At 40.4% G+C, this 24,407-nt stretch overlaps 1 protein-coding gene across 3 annotated transcripts; it reads left to right on the forward strand.

Moving 5' to 3' along the window:
• The first annotated feature begins 124 nt into the window (after nucleotides 1-124).
• Nucleotides 125-22,630, forward strand: COQ6 (coenzyme Q6, monooxygenase). Of its 3 annotated transcripts, XM_061181038.1 has the most exons (12): nucleotides 183-260; nucleotides 13,789-13,923; nucleotides 15,016-15,074; nucleotides 15,361-15,484; nucleotides 17,898-18,028; nucleotides 18,733-18,840; nucleotides 19,104-19,166; nucleotides 19,364-19,471; nucleotides 21,121-21,323; nucleotides 21,401-21,516; nucleotides 21,683-21,849; nucleotides 22,294-22,628. In XM_061181038.1, the coding sequence occupies exons 3-12, from the start codon at nucleotides 15,045-15,047 to the stop codon at nucleotides 22,321-22,323; spliced, it is 1,080 nt and encodes a 359-aa protein (XP_061037021.1). In that variant the 5' UTR covers nucleotides 183-260; nucleotides 13,789-13,923; nucleotides 15,016-15,044; the 3' UTR covers nucleotides 22,324-22,628. The 3 variants fall into 3 exon arrangements, with proteins under 3 accessions (XP_061037023.1, XP_061037021.1, XP_061037022.1); XM_061181039.1 differs by lacking the exons at nucleotides 183-260; nucleotides 13,789-13,923 and adding an exon at nucleotides 14,532-14,608 and having other exon boundaries at nucleotides 22,294-22,630; XM_061181040.1 differs by lacking the exons at nucleotides 21,121-21,323; nucleotides 22,294-22,628 and having other exon boundaries at nucleotides 125-319; nucleotides 21,683-21,797.
• The last annotated feature ends 1,777 nt before the right edge of the window (nucleotides 22,631-24,407 follow it).

The raw sequence follows: 24,407 nt of genomic DNA on the forward strand, positions 1-24,407 counted from the left end.
AAGTTCGTTTTCTGATTGGCCTATTCTCTTTGCACGTTATACTTCCGGTTTTGAGGTGGCGGCTCAAGCGGCCTGTGACTGGAGAGCTCTGCTCCGGAAGTGCTAACCCCAGGCGGGCCCAGCGGGACGCCAATTACGGTGCAGGTTAGGACCATGGCGGCCAGGCTGGCCGGGATCCGGTGGGGGACTGCCCCTGCCGCTGCCCGGAGGGTCCCGCTGGTCTCCTGCCGGAGGTGGGCCGGTGCCTCGTTAGACACCGTGTACGATGTGGTGGTGTCCGGGGGAGGCCTGGTGGGCGCCGCTATGGCTTGTGCCTTGGGTAAGCGCATCTCCAGGCCGATAGCGGCGGGGAGCGGGGCCGTAGAGGAACGATGAGGACCGTGTGAGCCCTGGCACTGTTTGCCCAAGGTCTAAGCGTTGTAGATCTTGTGGTCCATTCCCTGCCCAGAGGAACCCCAGGACCCCGGGGGCAAACGTTTGCTCCTTCAGGATTCCGAAGGGTCAAAAGTGGGAGGGACCTCTTAGGAGTCCTTCCAAAGCGTGGGGAAACAGACCCGCCCAGGGTTATTTAGTTCTGGACACAGTTGGAAGTAATCAGGCATTGCCTATTGAGCTAGGCTAGGCAGTTTTTTGTTGATGTTGTTTTTTAAACAGCTTCATTGAGATATAGTTTGCATACCATAAAGTTTACCCATTTAAAGCATAGAATTTAATGATTTTTAGTATAGTCACAGAGTTGTGCAGCCATTGTCACAATAAATTTTAGAACATTTTTATCACCCCCCAAAAGAAACCCAAACCCATTAGTAATCACTGCCCATGTCCCCCCAATCTCCTCAGCTCCTGGCAACCACTCATGTACTTTCTATCTCTACAGATTGGCTTTTTCTGGACATTTCCATAGACATGGAATCTGCTTAATGTTTTCAAAGTTCATCCAGGTTGTAGCATGTGCCAATAGTTCGTTCCTTTTTATGGCTAAGTAATATTTTGTGTGGATATAGCACATTTTGTTTATTAATTCATCAGATGATGGACATTTGAGTCGTTTTCACTTTGGAGCTATAACAAATAATGCTACAATCATTTTCTGTACAAGCTTTTGTGTAAGCATATATTTTTGGTTATCTTGGATATATTCCTAGGAGTGGATTTGCAGGGTCATACGGTAAGCTCTGTGTTTAACATTTTGAAGAACTGCCGGTGTTCCAGAGTGGCTGCACTACTTTACAATCCCACCAGCAATAAATGAGGGGTCTAATTTCTTTCTTTCTTTCTTTTTTTTAAAAATTAATTAATTTATTTATTTATTTTTGGCTGCGTTGGGTCTTCGTTTCTGTGCGAGGCCTTTCTCTAGTTGCGGCGAGCGGGAGCCATTCTTCATCGCGGTGCGCGGGCCTCTCACTGTCGCGGCCTCTCTTGTTGTGGAGCTCGGGCTCCAGACGCGCAGGCTCAGTAGGTGTGGCTCACGGGCCCAGTTGCTCCGCGGCATGTGGGATCCTCCCGGACCAGGGCTCGAACCCGTGTCCCCTGCATTGGCAGGCAGATTCTCAACCACTGCGCCACCAGGGAAGACCCTCTTTTTTTTTTTTTTTTTTTTTTTTTTTTTAGAAAGAAAAGCATTCCTTAATTTTTTTCATTCATTCATTCATTCATTTATTTTTGGCTGCGTTGGGTCTTCGTTGCTGCACGCGGGCTTTCTCTTGTTGTGGCAAGCGGGGGCTACTCTTCGTTGCGGTGCACAGGCTTCTCATTGCGGTGGCTTCTCTTGTTGTGGAGCACGGGCTCTAGGCGCGCGGGCCTCAGTAGTTGTGGCGCACAGGCTCCTCAGCATGTGGGATCTTCCCAGACCAGAGCTCGAAACCGTGTCCCCTGCATTGGCAGGCGGATTCTTAACCACTGCGCCACCAGGGAAGTCCCGAGGGGTCTAATTTCTCCACGTCCCGGACAGCACTGTTACTGTCTTTTTGTTACTAGTTATACTAGTGAGTGTGAGGTGATATCTCCTGGTTTTGATGTGCATTTTTCTAATGACTAATGATGTTGAATATTCTTTCATATGTTTATTGGTCATTTGTATGTCTTCTTTGGAGAAATGTCTCTTCAGAACCTTTGCCCATTTTTAAACTGGGCTATTTGTCTTTTTATTATTGAGTTGTAAGAGTTTTTTATGTATTCTGGGTACAAGCCCCTTATCAGATAAATGATTTGCAGATATGTTCTCCCATTTTGTGGGTGGTTTTTTCACTTTCTTGATGGTGTCCTTTGAATCACAGAAGTTTTTATTTTTGATTAAGTCCAGCTTATCAGTCTCTTACCACTTGTGCTATGGTGTCATATCTAAGAAATCATTATCTAACCCAAAGTCACGAAGTTTCACTCCTGTGTTTTCTTGTAAGAGTTTTATAGTTTTAGCTCTTACATTTAAGGCTATGATCCACTTTGAGTTAAACTTTGTATGCAAGTTAAGGTAAGGACTTTGCTTTTACATGTATAGTTTAGGCTTCTCCACTACCTTGTGGGGTAGATATTTTCATCTTTTATATGAAGAAACAAGGTTAAGTAAGGACCAGAGTCTCACACCAGGCAGAGTCAGAATTTGAACCCAGGCAACCAAATTCTTTTGCTTTTAACAACTGTACGGTGACTTTCAGAAATTGGATTTGAGTTTTCTGGCTTCACAAATTAAAGGTCACTAACAGTGAGAAAGTCTTTTCTGATTTCAGTTCTGGGGTGATAGTCACATCTTCCCTAGGAAGTTCCTCTTCTAGGAAACTGGTGGGAAGCAGTGCTTTGTATGAGCTAATGGGCTTGAGTCTCAAAGTAATTTTGTAAAACATAGTTATCAGTTATTGAGCACTTGCTATAGATAGGCATCTGTTAAAGTATTTTGCATATATATATATACATACATATATATGTATGTATATATATATACTTTTTTTTTTTCTGTGCCAAGTGGCTTGCAGGATCTTAGATCCCAACCAGGGATTGAACCTGGGCCCAGCAGTGAGAGTGCCGAGTCCTAACCACTGGACTGCCAGGGAATTCCCTATATTTTATTTAATTGTCATAATACTCTTGATTGTAGATTGTGCAGATAAGAAAGTTAAAGCTCAGAAAGGTTAAGTAACTTGCTCTCAAAAGTTGGTAATTAGGAAGTACAAATCCTTTTTGAGACTGACAAGACTTTCTGACATATATACCCTTGCTCCCTGACAGCCATTTTGGTTTTACCTATCGGTAAATGGACTGTAATGGTGCTTCTCAAGCTTGAGCGTGATCATCTGGGTTTTTTGGTTTGGTTTTGGTTTTGGGTTTTGAATAACTAAGACAGGGACATAACACATGAGAATTTTGAAATACAAAAGGGCATAGAATATATAGTATAAAGCATGTATAGTAAGACTTCCATTTCTAATTGTTAGCCATCCAATTCTCCTCAAAGGCAATCGTTGTTACCAGTCTGTGGAGCATATTTTTAAAATGAGGATTCCAGGTTCCACTTCCAGTGACTCTGACTCAGTTTGTCCAGGTGGGGCCCAGGAGCCTGTATTTTTAACAAATAATCTCCAGAGATGGATGCAGGAGATCTGAAGACCACACTTTGAGAATGAAAAACACTGGGAAGGCTTAATTGTCTTGTAGTGACTTCACCTCCTAACTTTTTATACAATTTTGTATGATATGTACCTGAAAAATTTTTTAGTTTTACTAAATTTTTGTTAATTTTGTTAAAATTTGGTGTTTTGCTATCTTCTTTCTATAACTTTTTTTCCTTCCTATATTGTTCTTTTTCTCATCCCCATTTACCCACATTTCAAGGAGGGAAAGCAGCAATTCTTTTATAAACTTAGAGAATTCTGTATTGTAATTGTTTATTTTTCTGTCTTTTCCTTAGAAGTATAAATTTTTTTAAAAATTATTTTTGGCTGCGTTGGGTCTTCGTTGCTGTGCACGGGCTTTCTCTAGTTGCGGCGAGCGGGGGCTACTCTTCATTGTGGTGCGCGGGCTTCTCATTGCGGTGGCTTCTCTTGTTGCAGAGCGCGGGCTCTAGGTGCGTGGGCTTCAGTAGTTGCAGCGCGTGGGCTTCAGTAGTTGCAGCACGCGGGCTCAGTAGTTGTGGCGCATGGGCTTAGTTGCTCCGCAGCATGTGGGATCTTCCCGGACCAGCGATTGAACCCGTGTCCCCTGCATTGGCAGGCAGATTCTTAACCACTGCGCCACCAGGGAAGTCCCAAAAGTATAAATTCTTAAAGTCAGGGCTGACTTTAAACAGATACTGGCAATACAGAATTCTCTGTGTAAGTTTACAAAAGAAAGGTCATGGGCCGAGTACACCGGGATGTAAGAATCACTGACTCTAAGTCAGTCAAAACTACCAAGCGTAGGTTTACAAAAGAAACATTCACACACCAGCTAATTTCCTATTTAAAAAGCTCAGAGAAGATACTGAATGTTAAAACATGAAAGTTGAAGCTCTCGGGGGCGGGGGGAGGTTTGGAAATCTTTCATGCAATTTATTCAGTGAGCAAGCCTCTGCTTTTTTCCTATAAAATAGATGGAGCTGAACACTGTGAGGAGTCTCTCTCCTTGGACAGGTGCCTGTGGAGTCAAGTAAACTACCTGCTTGGGATTTTGTGCATGCTACTGTCTCCCCTTGATTATCATGGCATGTATCCCAAAGAATATTCTTTGTGAATAGTTTATATGCTGATCAACCTTTATATTTCAACATCCACTTAATTTTAGACAGCTGCTTTAAAAGTGAAAAATTTCCAGCTGGCTCTTCATATTTCCGTATAGATCAGTTTTAATGTTTTCCTTGATTCTTTTCTTCTTCAAACTCACATTAGTTCATGTTTTATGCTTGAAATACCTATATTTCCCTCTCACATTGTTATTTGTAAGTGATATTCTTTAATATTTTTTCTCCAAGCTAGTTTCCCAAAATGTTACATTATTTTTTAATAAATTTTTTAAATATTTATTTATTTATTTTTGCCTGTGTTGGGTCTTCATTGCTGTGTGCGGGCTTTCTCTAGTTCCGGCGAGCAGGGGATATTCTTCGTTGCGGTGCGCGGGCTTCTCATTGGGTGGCTTCTCTTGTTGTGGAGCACAGGCTCTAGGCGCGCGAGCTTCAGTAATTGTGGCTCACAGGCTCTAGAGCGCAGGCTCAGTAGTTGTGGCAAACGGGCTTAGTTGCTCTGTGGCATGTGGGATCTTCCCGGACCAGGGGTCGAACCCGTGTCCCCTGCTTTGGCAGGCAGACTCTTAACCACTGCGCCACCAGGAAACCCCTAAAATATTATATTAAATAGCTAAAAAATAAAATATTGAAAAATAAAATAAAATATTGAACCTGGCTATATTTTATGTGCTTGGAAATCTAATTTTTTTTAAATTTATTTATTTAATTTATTTATTTTTGGCTGTGTTGGGTCTTCATTGCTGCACGTGGGCTTTCTCTAGTTGTGGCGAGCGGGGGCTGCTCTTCTTTGAGGTGCACGTACTTCTCATTGCAGTGGCTTCTCTTGTTGCGAAGCACAGGCCCTAGAGCACGTGGGCTTCAGTAGTTGTGGCTCTGTGGCATGTGGGATCTTCCCGGACCAGGGCTTGAACCTGTGTCCCCTGCATTGACAGGCGGATTCTTAACCACTGCGCCACCAGGGAAGTCCCTAATTTTTTTTGACTAAAGGAAATTTATAAAATATGTAATGTTATACATGCATTTGTAGGTGATGAACTGATTGTACTATGTCATAAAGCTAGAAACAGTGAGAGCTGGGATTAAAATCCAGAGTTTCTGATTTTCTTTTTTTTTTCCTGTGGTGTTTTTAATCATTTTTTTAAAGCTTCATGTTTTTTTTTTTTTAATTAATCAATTTATTATTTATGGCTGTGTTGGGTCTTCGTTTCTGTGCGAGGACTTTCTTTAGTTGCGGCAAGTGGGGGCCACTCTTCATCGCGGTGCGCGGGCCTCTCACTATCGCGGCCTCTCTTATTGCGGAGCACAGGCTCCAGACGCGCAGGCTCAGTAGTTGTGGCTCACGGGCCTAGTTGCTCCGCGGCATGTGGGATCCTCCCAGACCAGGGCTCGAACCCGTGTCCCCTGCATTTGCAGGCAGATTCCCAACCACTGCGCCACCAGGGAAGCCCCTTCTGTGGTGTTTTGAAATAACAGCCCAGCTGGACTAGAACAGGCAGTGATCACATCATCTCAGTCTACTGAAAACCCTCCAGTGACTCCTACTGTAGTTGGGATATGGTCCAAATTTCCTGCCACTGTCTAGAAGGCACTATTTGATCTGTATATTATCTCTCTCTCCAAATTCACCTTGATCCATTCTCTTCTGTAGGCACCTTCAGAGACAGTGGTCACCCTTCAGTCTCTAGAGCTGCATTGTCTAATATGGTAGCTACCAGTCACACATGACTACCGATCACTTAAAATATGATACCATATTTACCATATGCTAATCTAAATGCAATTGTTCTGTAAGTGTAAAATACATACCACATTTCAAAGGCAGTATAAAAATTAATGTAAAATATCTCATTAATTTTGTCATTGTTAATATTCATAATGCTATTATTTTGGATATATTAGATAAACTAAAGCAAAATTAACATGTAATTAACCACTTTTTTTTACTTTTTAAATGCGGCTTCTAGAAAATTTAAAATTATGTATCACATTATTTTTATTATTTTGCATATTCTATTATTTCTAGTGAACAGCATATTTCTAGAACAGACTAAACTTACTTCCATTTCAGAAACTTTTCTTTTTCTTTTTAGTTCTTGTCTCTTCTGAGTATTCTCTCACCAAGTTTTCTCCTGATTGTTTTGTTTGTTTGTTTTTATTACTTTTTTTTGAATTTTTGAATTTTATTTATTTATTTTTTTATACAGCAGGTTCTTATTACTCATCCATTTTATACACATCAGTGTATACATGTCAATCCCAACCTCCCAGTTCATCACACCACCACCCCCACCCGCCGCTGCTTTCCCCCCTTGGTGTCCATACGTTTGTTCTCCACATCTATGTCTCAATTTCTGCCCTGCAAACCGGTTCATCTGTACCATTCTTCTAGGTTCCACATATATGCGTTAATATACGATATTTGTTTTTCTCTTTCTGACTTACTTCACTCTGTATGACAGTCTCTAGATTTATTCACGTCTCTACAAATGACCCAATATCGTTCCTTTCTATGGCTGAGTAGTATTCCATTGTATATATATACCACATCTTCTTTATCCATTCGTCTGTCGATGGGCATTTAGGTTGCTTCCATGACCTGGCTATTGTAAATAGTGCTGCAGTGAACATTGGGGTGCATGTGTGTTTTTGAATTATGGTTTTCTCTGGGTATATGCCCAGTAGTGGGATTGCTGGGTCATATGGTAATTCTATTTTTAGTTTTTTAAGGAACCTCCATACTGTTCTCCATAGTGGCTGTATCAATTTACATTCCCACCAACAGTGCAAGAGGGTTCCCTTTTCTCCACACCCTCTCCAGCATTTGTTGTTTGTAGATTTTCTGATGACGCCTATTCTAACTGGTGTGAGGTGATACCTCATTGTAGTTTTGATTTGCATTTCTCTAATAATTAGTGATGTTGAGCAGCTTTTCATGTGCTTCTTGGCCATCTGTATGTCCTCTTTGGAGAAATGTCTATTTAGGTCTTCTGCCCATTTTTGGATTGGGTTGTTTGTTTTTTTAATATTGAGCTGCATGAGCTGTTTATATATTTTGGAGATTAATCCTTTGTCCGTTGATTCATTTGGAAATATTTTCTCCCATTCTGAGGGTTGTCTTTTCGTCTTGTTTGTAGTTTCTTTTGCTTTGCAAAAGCTTTTAAGTTTCATTAGGTCCCACTTGTTTATTTTTGTTTTTATTTCCATTACTCTAGGAGGTGGATCAAAGAAGATCTTGCTGTGATTTATGTCAAAGAGCGTTCTTCCTATGTTTTCCTCTAAGAGTTTTATAGTGTCCAGTCTTACATTTAGGTCTCTAATCCATTTTGAGTTTATTTTTGTGTATGGTGTTAGGGAATGTTCTAATATCATTCTTTTACATGTAGCTGTCCAGTTTTCCTAGCACCGCTTATTGAAGAGACTGTCTTTTCTCCATTGTATATCCTTGCCTCCTTTGTCATAGATTAGTTGACCAAAGGTGCGTGGGTTTATCTCTGGGCTTTCTATCTTGTTCCATTGACCTATATTTCTGTTTTTGTGCCAGTGCCATATTGTCTTGATTACTGTAGCTTTGTAGTATAGCCTGAAGTCAGGGAGTCTGATTCCTCCAGCTCCGTTTTTTTCCCTCAAGACTGCTTTGGCTATTTGGGGTCTTTGTGTCTCCATACAAATTTTAAGATTTTTTGTTCTAGTTCTGTAAAAAATGCCATTGGTAATTTGATAGGGATTGCATTGAATCTGTAGATTGCTTTGGGTAGTACAGTCATTTTCACAATATTGATTCTTCCAATCCAAGAACATGGTATATCTCTCCATCTGTTGGTATCATCTTTAATTTCTTTCAACAGTGTCTTATAGTTTTCTGCATACAGGTCTTTTGTCTCCCTAGGTAGGTATATTCCTAGGTATTTTATTCTTTTTGTTGCAGTGGTAAATGGGAGTGTTTCCTTAATTTCTCTTTCGGAATTTTCATCATTAGTGTATAGGAATGCAAGAGATTTCTGTGCATTAATTTTGTATTCTGCAACTTTACCAAATTCATTGATTAGCTCTAGTAGTTTTCTGGTGGCATCTTTAGGAGTTTCTGTGTATAGTATCATGTCATCTGCAGACAGTGACAGTTTTACTTCTTCTTTTCCAATTTGTATTCCTTTTATTTTTTTCTTCTCTGATTGCCGTGGCTAGGACTTCCAAAACTATGTTGAATAATGGTGGTGAGAGTGGACATCCTTGTCTTGTTCCTGATCTTAGAGGAAATGCTTTCAGTTTTTCACCATTGAGAATGATGTTTGCTGTGGGTTTGTTGTATATGGCCTTTATTATGTTGAGGTAGGTTCCCTCTATGCCCACTTTCTGGAGAGTTTTTATCATAAATGGGTGTTGAATTGTGTCGAAAGCTTTTTTTGCATCTATTGAGATGATCATATGGTTTTTATTCTTCAGTTTGTTAATATGGTGTATCACATTGATTGATTTGCGTATATTGAAGAATCCTTGCATCCCTGGGATAAATCCCACTTGATCGTGGTGTATGATCCTTTTAATGTGTTGTTGGATTCTGTTTGCTAGTATTTTGTTGAGGATTTTTGCATCTATATTCATCAGTGATATTGGTCTGTAATTTTCTTTTTTTGTAGTGTCTTTGTCTGGTTTTGGTATCAGGGTGTTGGTGGCCTCATAGAATGAGATTGGGAGTGTTCCTTCCCCTGCAATTTTTTGGAAGAGTTTGAGAAGGATGGGTGTTAGCTCTTCTCTAAATGTTTGATAGAATTCACCTGTGAAGCCATCTGGTCCTGGACTTTTGTTTGTTGGAAGATTTTTAATCACAGTTTCAATTTCATTACTTGTGATAGGCCTGTTCATATTTTCTATTTCTTCCTGGTTCAGTCTTGGAAGGTTATACCTTTCTAAGAATTTGTCCATTTCTTCCAGGTTGTCCATTTTATTGGCATAGAGTTGTTTGTAGTAGTCTCTTAGGATGCTTTGTATTTCTGCGGTGTCTGTTGTAACTTCTCCTTCTTCATTTCTAATTTTATTGATTTGAGTCCTCTCCCTCTTTTTCTTGATGGGTCTGGCTAATGGTTGATCAATTTTGTTTATCTTCTCAAAGAACCAGCTTTTAGTTTTATTGATCTTTGCTATTGTTTTCTTTGTTTCTATTTCATTTATTTCTGCTCTGATCTTTATGATTTCTTTCCTTCTGCTAACTTTGGGTTTTGTTTGTTCTTCTTTCTCTAGTTCCTTTAGGTGTAAGGTTAGATTTTTTATTTGAGATTTTTCTTGTTTCTTGAGGTAGGCCTGTATAGCTATAAACTTCCCTCTTAGAACTGCTTTTGCTGCATCCCATAGATTTTGAATCGTATTGTTTTCATTATCATTGTCTCTAGGTATTTTTTGATTTCCTCTTTGATTTCTTCAGTGGTCTCTTGGTTATTTAGTAACGTATTGTTTAGCCTCCATGTGTTTGTGTTTTTTACATTTTTTTCCCTGTAATTGATTTCTAATCTCATAGCGTTGTGGTCAGAAAAGATGCTTGATATGATTTCAGTTTTCTTAAATTTACTGAGGCTTGATTTGTGACCCAAGATGTGATCTATCCTGGAGAATGTACCATGCGCACTTAAGAAGAGAGTGTAATCTGCTGTTTTTGGATGGAATGTCCTACAAATATCAATTAAATCTGTCTGGTCTATTGTGTCATTTAAAGCTTTTGTTTCCTTATTAATTTTCTGTTTGGATGATCTGTCCATTGGTGTAAGTGAGGTGTTAAAGTCCCTCACTATTATTGTGTTACTTTTGATTTCCTCTTTTATAGCTGTTAGCAGTTGCTTTATGTATTGTGGTGCTCCTATGCTGGGTGCATATATAGTTATAATTGTTATATCTTCTTCTTCGATTGATGCCTTGATGATTATGTAGTGTCCTTCCTTGTCTCTTGTAACATTCTTTATTTTAAAGTCTATTTTATCTGATATGAATATTGCTACTCCAGCTTTCTTTTGATTTCCATTTGCATGGAATATCTTTCTCCATCCCCTCACTTTCAATCTGAATGTGTCCCTAGGTCTGAAGTGGGTCTCTTGTAGACAGCATATTTATGGGTCTTGTTTTTGTATCCATTCAGCAAGGCTGTGTCTTTTGGTTGGAGCATTTAATTCATTCACGTTTAAGGTAATTATCGATGTATAGGTTTCTATTATCATTTTCTTTATTGTTATGAGTTTGTTTTTGTAGGTCCTTTTCTTCTCTTGTGTCTCCCACTTAGAGAAGTTCCTTTAGCATTTGTTGGTTTGGTGGTGCTGAATTCTCTTAGCTTTTGCTTGTCTGTAAAGCTTTTGCTTGTCTGTAAAGCTTTAGATTTCTCCATCGAATCTGAATTTGATCCTCGTGGGGTAGAGTAATCTTGGTTGCAAGTACTTCCCTTTCATCACTTTAAGTATATCATGCCACTCCCTTCTGGCTTGTAGAGTTTCTGCTGAGAAATCAGCTGTTAACCTTATGGGAGTTCCCTTGTATGTTATTTGTTGTTTTTCTGTTGCTGCTTTCAATAATTTTTCTTTGTCTTTAATTTTTGTCAATTTGATTACTATGTGTCTCGGCATGTTTCTCCTTGGGTTTACCCTGTATGGGACTCTCTGCACTTCCTGGACTTGGGTGGCTATTTCCTTTCCCATGTTAGGGAAGTTTTCCACTATAATCTCTTCAAATATTTTCTCAGGTCCTTTCTCTCTCTCTTCTCCTTCTGGGACCCCTATAATGTGAATGTTGCTGCATTTAATGTTGTTCCAGAGGTCTCTTAGGCTGTCTGCATTTCTTTTCATTCTTTTTTATTTATTCTGGTCCGCAGCAGTGAATTCCACCATTTTGTCTTCCAGGTCACTTATCCGTTCTTCTGCCTCAGTTATTCTGCTATTGATTCCTTCTAGTGTAGTTTTCATTTCAGTTATTGTGTTGTTCATCTCTGTTTGTTTGTTCTTTAATTCTTCTAGATCTTTGTTAAACATTTCTTGCATCTTTTCGACCTTTGCCTCCATTCTTTTTCCGAGGTCCTGGATCATCTTCACTGTCATTATTCTGAATTCTTTTTCTGGAAGATTGCCTATCTCCACTTCATTTAGTTCTTTTTCTGGGGTTTTATCTTGTTCCTTCATCTGGGTACAAAGCCCTCTGCCTTTTCATCTTGTCTGTCTTTCTGTGAATGTGGTTTTTGTTCCACAGGCTGCAGGATTATAGTTCTTCTTGCTTCTGCTGTCTGCCCTCTGGTGGATGAGGCTATCTAAAAGGCTTGTGAAGTTTCCTGATGGGAGGGACTGGTGGTGGGTAGAGCTGGCTGTTGCTCTGGTGGGCATATATAATTGTACCTGGCATATAGGTGTTAATAAACGTTAGCAGTGATGATGATAATGATAATAGTGATTCTATGGAACTTTCCTTTTAGATATACAGGAAAAAAGTAAACATTATTAATATAATAATCTACTGTTATTCATAAAAGAGTGGCAGGTTATTAATTTATGGCACTAGGTTGTTATTTGATAAATCAAAATTAACTTGGATTCTATATAGAGTGAAGTGATTTCAAGGTTAAAGTTTAGATAGTCACCTACAATTTATAATTTCATTTAATTCAGTCAATAGCTAAGTCATATATATGTTTGTGCCTTTAGCTGTAATGGTATTATAGCCTAAAATAGATATTTTTATAATTTTTCTATTTCTACTCACCAGGGCAAATATGGGATGGAAATCTAACTGTTTTCCTATATATTTCCTGGTTTCTCATTTAACAAAAATGTCTGTTAAGACATTGAGTATCTATTTTATGGATTGAGGAGATAACAGCAATTTGCTGCTGGGGACGTACAGTGATAGGAAAAGAAATGATTCCTGGCCTCCAAGGAATTTAGAATCTAGCAAAGGAGAATGATTTGTAAATAACGAACAGAAGGAAGAATGAAATGAAAGCTACCCTAGAGGAACAAGCAACTGACCTATCCTGGGGTGGAGGTGTGCAGGTGTGGTACAAAGAACACTGCTGGGGAGGTGAGGCTTCAGGGAGTAGGATCCGTAGGGAGCAGGTGGCAGGGAGCATTCGGTTGGAGTGGCTACTGTTAGATCAAAGCCTAGCGATGTGATGGACCAGGAAGTAGTCCTGTTTGCGGGGCATGGCCCCTCTCCCATCCTCCATGGCAGAACTGCTGCTCAGGTGCTGCCGCACGACAGGGAGCGCCATGCTGACCTGGTGGGTTCAGCACAATTCACTCCTTTTTGACTGGAGCCAGCCTTGATTTTCACACTTTCTTTGTTGTATGTAATAATAGTGCCTTTCTTCTCATTTAGATTCCAAAATAAAAAGAGGGGTCAAGGTCTGTGGGGTTTCTCTCAACGTTACTACGTAAAACCTGCAGTGTTTCTTCTCTGGTAAATTCCGTCACATGCAACTCACTGCTTATCTTTTACCTGTATCTTTCTCTGAGACACTGTGGAAGGACTTGTGTTTGTGCTACAGTGACCCAGTAACAGAGTCTCCAAGTCCTCTTTTTACTTCACTATACAGATGTTTTAGAACCAGATTTTTAGGCACAGTTGATGTTATTTTTTGGCCCCCTTTTCTATCACAAGCTCTGTATCTTTGACTTAATCTTGAGGCCACAATGAATTTTGCTTATTAACCCCATTTTTCTATTGAACAGGATTTGTAATTTTTAGTGACTTAATACTTCGTAGATTGTAAATATCTGGTGTCTAAATACTACAGCCTTCCTTTCTTCATTTTTCCTTTCTAGGGCAGTCTATTCACTTGTTATGGGTTTTGCCATTATTTGTGTCTTTGCACATGGCAGGTGTTGGACTGTCTGGAGAGGCCTTACCACCATGGGCAGGGTGCTTTGCGTGACTGAAATGGTAGTATCTGTTATTGCTTAGGACGCCACATGATGTTTTCCTTTTTATGTGTGTAAGAAATTTGTATCCAGAGGGCTAAGGGTTTAGTTAATATGTTGCTTCTCTTGGAAATGAGAAAGAGAATAAATTCCGATTTTTCTAAAATGATATAACATTTTGTTCTTTTTTTTTTTTAGGATATGATATTCACTTTTGTGACAAGAAAATCCTGTTGCTAGAAGCAGGTCCAAAGAAAGTACTGGGGAAATTGCCAGAAACCTACAGCAACAGGGTCAGCTCCATTTCTCCTGGCTCCGCAACCCTTCTCAGTAGTGAGTAGAAGATCCTCTGTCATAGAACCAATCTCCTGTCTCTCTTGACTTCCCAGTGTGTCCCATAGGGCAGAGTCAGCAGAGCATCTGGCGAGGAGGGAGCTCACTGAGACGGGTGGGAAGAGGAGGGTGGGGTTGGTAAGTCTAGTACATAGTTGAAGATGAGGACCCCTGGAATTGTTCATGTGTCAACTCCCAGTCTGAGAAAGACATCCCTGGGACATGTGGGTCCATGTAGACATCATTTGTGATGTTGGGTCATTATGAATTGGTGGAATTGAAACTATATGAACTAATTACGATCATTCACTTCTAGTAACAGCATACTCTTCATTTCCAGAGTCAGCCCTATAGGGGGCTGGGGAGCCTGAATGCTAAGTGCTTGTAGGGTATAGATGGATGTGTACACATGGAACCAGTTAGCAAATGGTCTTAAGGTCTTTGTCAAATGTTACTCCCTCAAGCCATCCTATCTAGAAACACCCCATCTAAAATTAAACTCTTGCATGACTCTCTAACTCCTTATACTGCTTTATTTTTCTTTATAACACTACCTGACATTTTATTATGAATTTTTTTTTAATTGTCTATCTCTCCAACTAGAATGTCAGCTGCTGAAGGGCAGAGATTTGTCTGTTTGGTTTCCCGCTTTATGCTCAGTACCTAGAAGTGTATCTGGCACATAGTAAGTGCTCAATAAATATTTCCTCAATGAATGAATCGGTTTAGTGCTCTGGAATTAAGCAAAAAATAGTCTTTGTCCAGGGAGTTTGTATCCTCAATAGGATGATGAAGGAAAAGAAAATATGGATTTGGTTTATTTCCCCCACTTTATTATTTCCCCCACCTTAATGTGATTTGACCTTTGATCATGAAAGCTGGGTCTTTTTCATGCTGTATAATCTGAACTGGGGAACAGAGTAGCTTAGCTCCTAGTATCAAACAGGATAGAAGTGAAGAGTATTTCCCTATTGTTGGAGAACACTGAAAACAACCTCTTACTTAACAGGAAGGAGAGAGAAAGGGGAACCCAGGAGGGATGCCGGTCCCATCAGGTTGCTCTGGTCTATATATAACTCCTTTCTTTTGTAGGTTTTGGTGCCTGGGACCACATCTGCAACATGAGATACAGAGCCTTTCGGAGAATGCAGGTGCCTCCTTTATCACCTTTGGCTTGTCTTGGTCTATCTTGAGTTAAGATATTGGAGTTCACATTCTCCAGGTTTTCTGTAAATGTGGGAGGAATTCAGACAGAGTTTACACTCAGTCGAAGGAAGTAGGAGGGAAGCATTCATGAGATAATTTTCTTCCCACCTTATACTTCCTGCCAGAGGGACTGACAAACTGGTTTTTCTGCTTCAGTCAATGCTCAGTTTGACTGGAGTAATATTTCCTTTTCCTTGGGTTGTAATACAAACTTTCCCTTTGTGTTTCCAGGTGTGGGATGCCTGCTCAGAGGCCCTGATAATGTTCGATAAGGATAATTTAGACGACATGGGCTGTATAGTGGAGAACGATGTCATCATGCATGCTCTCACTAAGCAGCTGGAGGCTGTGTCAGGTGAGGTATCTATCTCTTCCATCTTCCACTCACTTTCTGGAAGATGAACTATCTTAGAGTTATTCTGGGACTTACTGGAAGGATCCCTTCTACAGATACTGATGTCCACCATAAAGAAGCCCTCTAACAGTTATCTCAGGGATGTTCTTTCTCTCTCTCTTTTTTTTAAACAGCTTTATTCAGGTATAACTTACATACCAATAATTCACTGATTTTAAGTGTACAATTCAGTGATTTTTCAATATATTTATAGAGTTGTGCCACTATCACCACAATAAGATTATAGAACATTCCTATTACTCAAAAGGAAACCTCATGCCTGTTTACAGTCATCCCCCATTCCCACTCCTAGCCCCTGGCACCACTAATCTACTTTCTGTTTTTTGAGATTTGCCTATTCTGGACATTTCATATAGATAGAATCATACAATATGTATTTTTTAATGTCTGACTTCTCTCACTAAATGCATTTTTGAGATTCATTCATGTTGTAGTATGTATCAGTACTCCCTTCTTTTTTAGTGCCCAATAGTATTTCATTGTGTGGATATATCACATTTTGTTTATCCATTCATCAGCTGATGCACATTTTGGGTTGTTTCCACTTTTTGGTGATTGTGAATAAAGCTATGAACATTTATGGACAAGTTTTTGTGTGGACATGTTTCATTTCTTCTGGGTGGATACTTAGGAGTAGAATTGCTGGGTCATGTAATAATTCTATGTTTAACATTTTCATAAACTGCCAAACTTTAAAGAGGCTGTACCATGTCCCTTTCCCACCAACAATATATAAGGGTTCCAATTTCTCCACCAACACTTTATTCCCCTCAACCTGTTTTTTTTTTTTTAATAGCCATCCTAGTAACTGAAGTGGTATCTCATTGTACTTTTTTAATTTATTTTGTTTGGCCACACCACACAGCATGCGGGATCTCAGTTCCCCAACCAGGGAGTGAACCTGTGCCCCCTGCATTGGGAGCACAGAATCTTAACCACTACTGCCAGGGAAGTCCCATCTTGTAGTTTGATTGTATTTACCTGATGACTAATAATGTTGAGTGTCTTTTCATGTACTTGGCGGCTATTTTGTATATCTTTTTTTTTTTTTTTTTTTTTTTTGGCTGTATCGGGTCTTAGTTGTGGCATGTGGGATCTTTCGTTGCGGTGCTCGGGCTTCTCTCGAGTTGTGGTGTGTGGGCTTAGTTGCCCTGCGGCATGTGGGATCTTAGTTCCTCAACCAGAGATTGAACCTGCATCCCCTGCATTGGCAGGTGGATTCTTAAACACTGGACCACGAGGGAAGTCCCTATTTGTATATCTTCTTTGGAGAAGTGTCTATTTAAAATCTTTTGCTCATTTTAAAACTAGATTGTCTTTCTTTTTTTTTTTTTTTTTTAATTTATTTGTTTAAAAAATTTTTTTGGCTGTGTTGGGTCTTTGTTGCTGTGCACGGGCTTTCTCTGGTTGCAGCGAGTGGGAGCTACTGTTCATTGCAGTCCACAGACTTCTCATTGCGGTGGCTTCTCTTGTTGCGGAGCACGGGCTCTAGGCGTGCGGGCTCAGTAGTTGTGGCTTGCGGGCTGTAGAGCACAGGCTCAGTAGTTGTGGCGCATGGGCTTAGTTGCTCCGTGGCATGTGGGATCTTCCCGGACCAGGGATTGAACCCGTGTCCCCTGCATTGGCAGGCGGATTCTTAACCACTGCGCCACCAGGGAGGTCCTAAAGATAATTTAGATCTAATAGTCACTTAGAAACATGTCCCATAATATATTGGTGAAAAAAAGTGTGTGTCATATGATCCCACTTGTGTGTGTGAGTGTGTGTGGGGGGGTGTGTACATATACACACATAGGAAATTGTTTGGAAAGCTATACAACAAAGCTTTAACTAGCTGTCTCTGAGTGGTATGATTAAAGGTGATTTTTTCCCCTTTTTTAAACCTTTTTTTGTGGTTCAGACTTTTACACAAAGTAAAAGTAGTAAGCATGTACTTTTTATGATCAGAAAAGTAAAATGACTTCCAGTGGGAAGAAAAATCTTATGAAATCTAAAACTTGTTTGAGTCTGTGGTATTCCCCACCCTATTTGCTTTGAAAACACATGTGGGTTCATGTAGGCATAGAGTGAAACTAGAGCAGGATCATGAAGATGGGAAGAGTGCCTCATGCAGGTGACAGTTCAGTGAGCTTACTTTTTTTTGTCCGTGTTTTCCTCACACTGATTCATCCCTGTGGCCTCTGTCATTTATTAGCTCTTAGACCATAGCATAGATCACATGAGTTATTTTTGAGATCTTTACTTTTCTTGTTTAGGAGTAAATGATAAGATAAAGATAAGCTGTCTTGGGACTTTGTTTTAGTTTTTTCCTCAACTGTCTAATGTTTTGTTTTTTCTCTTTTGACCTCCCTAGACCGAGTGACTGTTCTCTACAAGAGCAAAGCAGTCAGCTATACCTGGCCTTATCCATTTTCCATGGCAGACTCCAGCCCTTGGGTTCATATTACCCTAGGTGATGGCAGCATCCTCCAGACCAAATTGTTGGTAGTTGAAGATTTCTTATTTTGCCAGGGGTCTTGCATATCCACATCTTGTTAGATTCTAGGGTCTCTAGTTTTAGATCTAAGCTATAGTTAAAGTTAATTTTAGGCAAAGCTTTTGGTTATAAGGACCCATACCCACTCAAACCAGCTCCAGTTAAGATGGTTCTGTTGTAAATCCTGTACAAGAAGCAATCTCTTGGACCATCATAGGTCTTGAAATAAAGGATAGCTGGCCTTACAGGGACAGGAATCAGAGGGTCAGAAATTGAGGCTGTTCCTTCCCTCTCAGGAGTCCTGTAGTCGTTCATCTCCTCGCATCTCCCATTTTTTTCTCTTTCTGCCCATCAGCTTCCCCTTTTCCATGGCAGCCGTTCCCAACCTTACTTCAGGATTCTTCAGCTCCAGCGCCTGCCTTATTGCTTTCTAGTTCAAATATCAAGAGACTTTGGCTCAGTTTAACCTACGGCTTGCACCTCTTGGATCAGATGTCCAGCTTTGGTCTGTTAATTGAAGCTGGGATCGCATATGTAGGGTTACCCCTCTAGGGGCTGGGAGTGAGGCAGGCATGATAAAGAGTTACCTGCCACAGATGGGCTTGCCACCAGTGGGAACTAGAGAAAACTTTTAGGAGGCAGAGACAAAGTTCTGGAACAGTTTCGTTAATTAAAAGGTTTTCAGACTCAGCAGGCTCTTGTCTCCATGCAGATTGGTGCAGATGGCCACAACTCAGGAGTACGGCAGGCCGCTGGAATCCAAAATGTTAGCTGGAACTATGACCAGTCTGCTGTTGTGGCTACTCTGCATTTATCGGAGGTAAGATCCTGAGCCCACCATCTGGGGGCCTTGCTCGGGTTTAATTGGTACTGGGGAGATACGGGGATATGTATATCTATAGCTGAGTCACTGTGTTATAAAGCAGAAACTAACACACCATTGTAAAGCAATTATACTCCAATAAAGATGTTAAAAAAAAATAAAAAATAAAATACATATAGATATCTTATGACCTAGAAAAAAAAACAATAATAATTGGTACTGGGCACTTCTCACAAGAACTCTTCTCCTCTCCGTTGTAGGCCACAGAAAACAATGTAGCTTGGCAGAGATTTCTCCCCTCCGGGCCCATTGCTCTGCTTCCGGTAAGAAGTCCTTCTGGCTAGTCTGCTTAAACATGTCAAGCCTTCCTCTTTTGGAACTTCATTTTCTCTCAGCCTTTTTCTGGTTTCAAGGGAATATGCCCAGGCTAGCTTTGTTACCCCTTCTTGTCTTCCTTCGTGCTTGAGAGCTCTTAAGAACAGAAGTTTTAGCCCTTGGTATTGATGTTCTTTTGACACAGCTCTCAGACACTTTGAGTTCCTTGGTTTGGTCCACATCCCATGAACATGCAGCAGAGCTGGTCAGCATGGATGAGGAAAAGTTTGTGGATGCCGTTAACTCTGCCTTTGTGAGTATCACCAGCTGACGATATGTTGCTGGGATAGATACAGAAAGGTGGTTTTGAGTAAGAAAAGAGGAACAACCAACCAGCTGCCCCTTTGAACCTGTAACACTTGATGTGGATTATGTGGAGGAGGGGACTCAGGAAAATGTAAAACAAAGAAATTAATTTGTGTGCTCTTCTGAGGGTTGTGGGCTGCTGCTATGATGACTGAAACAGCTGCCTGGGTGGTAGTTACTTGGATAAGTAACTTTTTTTGAAGCTGTAATACTTAGATAATTTTTAACAGATGCCAAGTACCTGAACCATTGAAGCCTGATTCATCAGAAGTGTTCCTGGGGAGGGGCTGAGCACATAGCCATAGTGAGCTTAAGAGTAAGCTTTGTAGAGAGATGTGGGTTCAATATTGGTTCTACCTGTTAATCTCCTGAAAAATGGAAATAGTATCACCAACCTCTTAGGGTTTAATAGTAATAAAAGTCTAAAGACTTAGAAAGAGAGAATTTATGTAAAATGCTTGGAACATACCTAGTACATTATAGGGTACTCAACAAATGGTAATTATTACTGGAGTAGACATAGCCCTTAGATAATAGACACCAATAGTTTTGGAGTTTTAATGTCACATTATCTAAATTCACTAATGATAATGATGGATAACATTTATCCAGCACTTACTATGTGCCAGGTACAGGTGAAGAGTTTTTTTTACGTGTATTTATGTATTTAATTCAGTGAACCGTTGAGGTAGGTACTATTATCCTGCTCACTTAGAGATAGGTAACTTGCCTGAGGTCATACAGCTGGCAGCAAAGCTGGATTCTGAAATCAGGCTGGCCCTTGAGCCTATGCTTTTAACCACCAAACTCTACTGCCTCGCTAATGACTCCACACTGGTTTACAGTGAAGAACTTAAGCTCCACTGCTCTGTAGTAACAACAAGAATAAAAAGAACTGAACGCACTGAAGTGGCTTCCAAGATAAATGGTGACCCTTTATGGGTCATTTAGTATATATTCCTGGCATAGACCTTTGCAGTACATTCATTCAGCAAGAGTTATGAGTGCTTCTATATAGAAGGCTCTGGAGTTGGACAAATGAGACATAGTCCCTGCTTTCAGGAAGCTCACAGTCAAGTGAGGGAGAAAGATATAGAAATGACAGTTTTGGTACAGTGGTAGAGTATGCATAGGATACTGTGGGAGCATGGAGGAGAAAGACACAGAAGAAGGTTTGGAGGGAGGTTTACAAAAAGGGGTGACAGCTTCTGCATGCTCTGAGGTGTTATCCTGGAGAACCAGAAGTGGGAGGACATTCTAAGTAGAGGGGTGTGTGGAGGCAAGAGCATGTTGTCGAGTGAGCTACTTTGTGGCTGGCATGTGCATTTTGAGGGTAGCATTAGTGAAAGGTGAAGCTCAGAGGTAGGTAGGGGCAGCTCATGAGCAGTTTGGCTTGATCCTAAAGCCTGTGGGAAGTGATGGGAAGTTGCATTTTGCATTTGTTTGAGGGGCTTGTCACTTGTCTGAATCAGTTTAGGCGTGTTAGGTACCACTACCCTTGGCTGTGGTTATAAAATGGTTGCCTTGTTGAATTTTTAATTCCCTGCTGGAGTCGCTGATGAAATTTCACTTTGTTTTGTGGCTGGTGCTACTCAGTGGAGTGACGCCAACCACACAGACTTCATCGACTCGGCTGGCTCCATGCTGCAGTATGCGGTTGCCTTTCTGAAGCCCACTAAGATCTCAGCTCGCCAGCTGCCCCCAAGTGTAGCCAGGGTGGATGCCAAAAGCCGAGTACTGTTTCCTCTTGGGTTGGGACATGCTGCTGAGTACGTCCGGCCTCGGCTGGCGCTCATTGGGTAAGATAATAACAGAGCAGGGCCACTCCTTTTCACTCTACGCTGGAGGCTACACCTGAACTCTGCTTTATTCTTAGGGATGCAGCCCACAGAGTCCATCCACTTGCAGGACAAGGTGTCAACATGGGCTTTGGGGATATCTCCAGCTTGCTCCATCACCTCAGGACTGCAGCCTTCAATGGGAAAGACTTAGGTAAGGATTCAGGTACCTTAGAGAGGTATCCCAAGGTCCTATAATACGGGAAGATCAGGAAAATGGCCCTCAGTAGCTAGATGTAGTGGACATAAATGCATCTGGTTTGCTAGGAAGGAAAACTTCACTACTGAATTAGGGATTTAACCTTTCCTTTTCCCTTCAGGCTCCATGAGCCACCTCACAGCTTATGAAACAGACAGACAGCGTCACAACACTGCTCTTCTGGCTGCTACTGACCTACTAAAACGGCTGTATTCTACCAGTGCCACCCCACTGGTGCTGCTCAGGACGTGGGGCTTGCAGGCTACAAATGCAGTATCTCCGCTCAAAGTAAGAGAGTTCTCCCAGATCTCCAAGAGTCTTGCTCACTGAGGAATGACTTCGCCAATGACTCGGTTTCTTTGAATTAATTTTCTTGGCTGTAAAATTATCATCTTTATCTGAATACCTTCCCCAGTGGTTATGAGCAGAAATATCCCTTCCGGGGTTTTTGGTGCTAGGGCCCACATCTAAGCAGTAACTTTATATAAGTTAAAATAGTGAATAAGGACTTGTAAAGATAAAGATGCTTAAACTCCTTTTGCTGCTTGGCCAGCTTCTTTCCCGAGAAACTTGCATTAAAAGACACTTTGGAGGGACTCAGGAGGAGAATCTATCTGGGACTTTTGCCAAATTTTTGCTTTAATCACTTTAGATATTTTAAAGTATTTTCACCTGCCCACATACTTTACAATGTCAGAGTATCACTCACTTTGTTTCATTTTTTTCCTCCAGGAACAGATTATGGCCTTTGCAAGCAAATGAATGCTCCTCTTCTGGATCTTTTCCCAAGACCATCACGTATTTTCAAGATTTAATTTAATAAATTTACATTAGAATTCTGCAGTCTCTTTTTCTCCTCTGCTTAATGGACCTGTGGAGCTCAAATAATGAGTGATAATTTGCTGTTAGGAGGGCATATTAACCAAGCCAAGAAAAAAACTCCAAAGGAAGACTATAATTTGGTTGAAAAGAACTTTTTATTACTAAAAAATTGCTAAGGTGCTGTCTCATTCATTTTTACTTGTTAGCAGTCCTTTCTAAAAAGAAGATTTATACAATTTAAAAAAAATGCTGGTTGTAAATTTATACAATTGTTTTTTGATAAAGATAAGAATTAGAAATAGTCGATGAATTTTTGTTAGAATTGCTGTTTTAAAATTAGTAACACTAGAATGCAAAATAAACACAAATTGCTTTAACTTTTATTATAGGTATATTAGACTTTCTGAAAAGAAAACCAAATCTTAAAATGCTAGTTATTATTTCCTCATCACAGCACCATATTTCATTTACGGTTCCTCTGTGGGACACCACTGTCTATTCTGTAATAAAACAATAAATAATTTCATTGCACAGGTTTAAAGACCTCAGGAACCAGGTCAAAAGGAAAAATCTGATTAGCAGCAGAATTTGTTCATGTTCGGTTGCAGGCTGGTGCCAGCCTGGGTGGGGGTGGGTTGTTTTACTGTGCACTTTAGAAGCGGTTACCTCACAGTACCAGAGATGATACCTGTCGAAGAGAGTTTTGGATCCATTAGATTTGTGTACCACAAACAACATCTTGCCCAGAAGTCTGATTTGCAGATGAAAGGAGAAGATAACAGTCTGCTTTTGACCCAACCTAAGCTATTCTTGGGAAATATTTTTAGGGAATGGAAAATTTGTTATCACAGTGGACCTTTTCAGGTAAATGCGCAAAATTTATAAGATACTAAAAAAGTGTGAATGTCACAAACCTTCCTGGAATCTCAGGAAAAAATGTGCCCAGAATGAAAGATGGCAGCTACTGGAAAAAGCTGTGTGACTACTGGCAGAGTCCAGAAAGGTCACTGTAGGGAAAAAAGGTCATCTTTCATAAAAAAATGGAAAGGTAGCCCAGGTATGAAGAACATGGACTCTATAGAAGTATGCAAACAGAATCAGGCAAGACATGAAGAATTTTAAGGCACACCTTGCAAGGACCTCCATAACCCACAGTGTTTTTCATATGATGATGATAAACACACAAAATCCACTATGTGCCAGGCCATGTCCTAGTATTTGAAATATATAACACAGTTACAGAAAGAAAACCTAACCATCAAGATTAGACCTTGTAGGACTCTTAATAAGAGGCCCAAAAGGTACACTAGGGGCAAAAAGGACATTACAGACAAATTGTTTTTTCTAAGAAATAAAAAGTCTCATTCCAAATTGCTCCTATAATGGATAAACTGGTTAATTCTCCAGATATTCTAATCAAGATTATCAGAAAATATGTAGATACATTTCTGGAGTTATAATGCATCTACCCAAGAGTTCTGAAAGTATTTGGGATGACCGAAGGAGTCTGCTGAACAATATGTGGCCTTTATAAGAAAAGCTTCAGAGACAAGCTGTGGTGATAAAGACCAGGAAATCTTTTCTCTCTGAACCCATCAAGCTGGAGGAGTCTTTAGTGAACACAGCTTCTCTCTTGGGAAAACAACTTGGTTTCTAATAGGAAATATCCTCCCCCTAATCTTGTAGAACAGCATTTCGTGTATGATGACTGGTTCTAACACCATACTCTTGACAAAGATGGGAAGGGGTCTAGAAGTCAAGTGATAATATTAAAAAGAATGTGAAGGACTTGGGAGTTTTCTTCAGAAGACCGAAAGGCTGTGGAAGGAGGGATTAGAGCAGAACTAAGACTACTGAGAAGGATTTTTTAACATCAGTGCAATCCCAAAGTGGAATGAGTTGTCCGGAAACATGCCTACACAGAAGCTGAATGACAACCAGTTAGAAGTGTTAAGGGAGTTCTGCAATGGGTAGAAGATTGGATTGATTATATCTTTGGGCTGTTTCCAACTCTCAAGATTCTA

This window comes from Eubalaena glacialis, chromosome 2 (assembly GCF_028564815.1).
Source record: "Eubalaena glacialis isolate mEubGla1 chromosome 2, mEubGla1.1.hap2.+ XY, whole genome shotgun sequence".
NCBI lineage: Eukaryota > Metazoa > Chordata > Mammalia > Artiodactyla > Balaenidae > Eubalaena > Eubalaena glacialis.

Bases quoted from the DNA above. Each gene is read 5' to 3' on its own strand.
- COQ6 (XM_061181038.1), top strand. From the start codon at position 15,045: ATGAGATACAGAGCCTTTCGGAGAATGCAG. The intron at 15,075-15,360 runs GTGCCTCCTTTA...TTGTGTTTCCAG, and splicing joins GAGCCTTTCGGAGAATGCAG to GTGTGGGATGCCTGCTCAGA. The intron at 18,029-18,732 runs GTAGTTGAAGAT...GTCTCCATGCAG, and splicing joins TCCTCCAGACCAAATTGTTG to ATTGGTGCAGATGGCCACAA.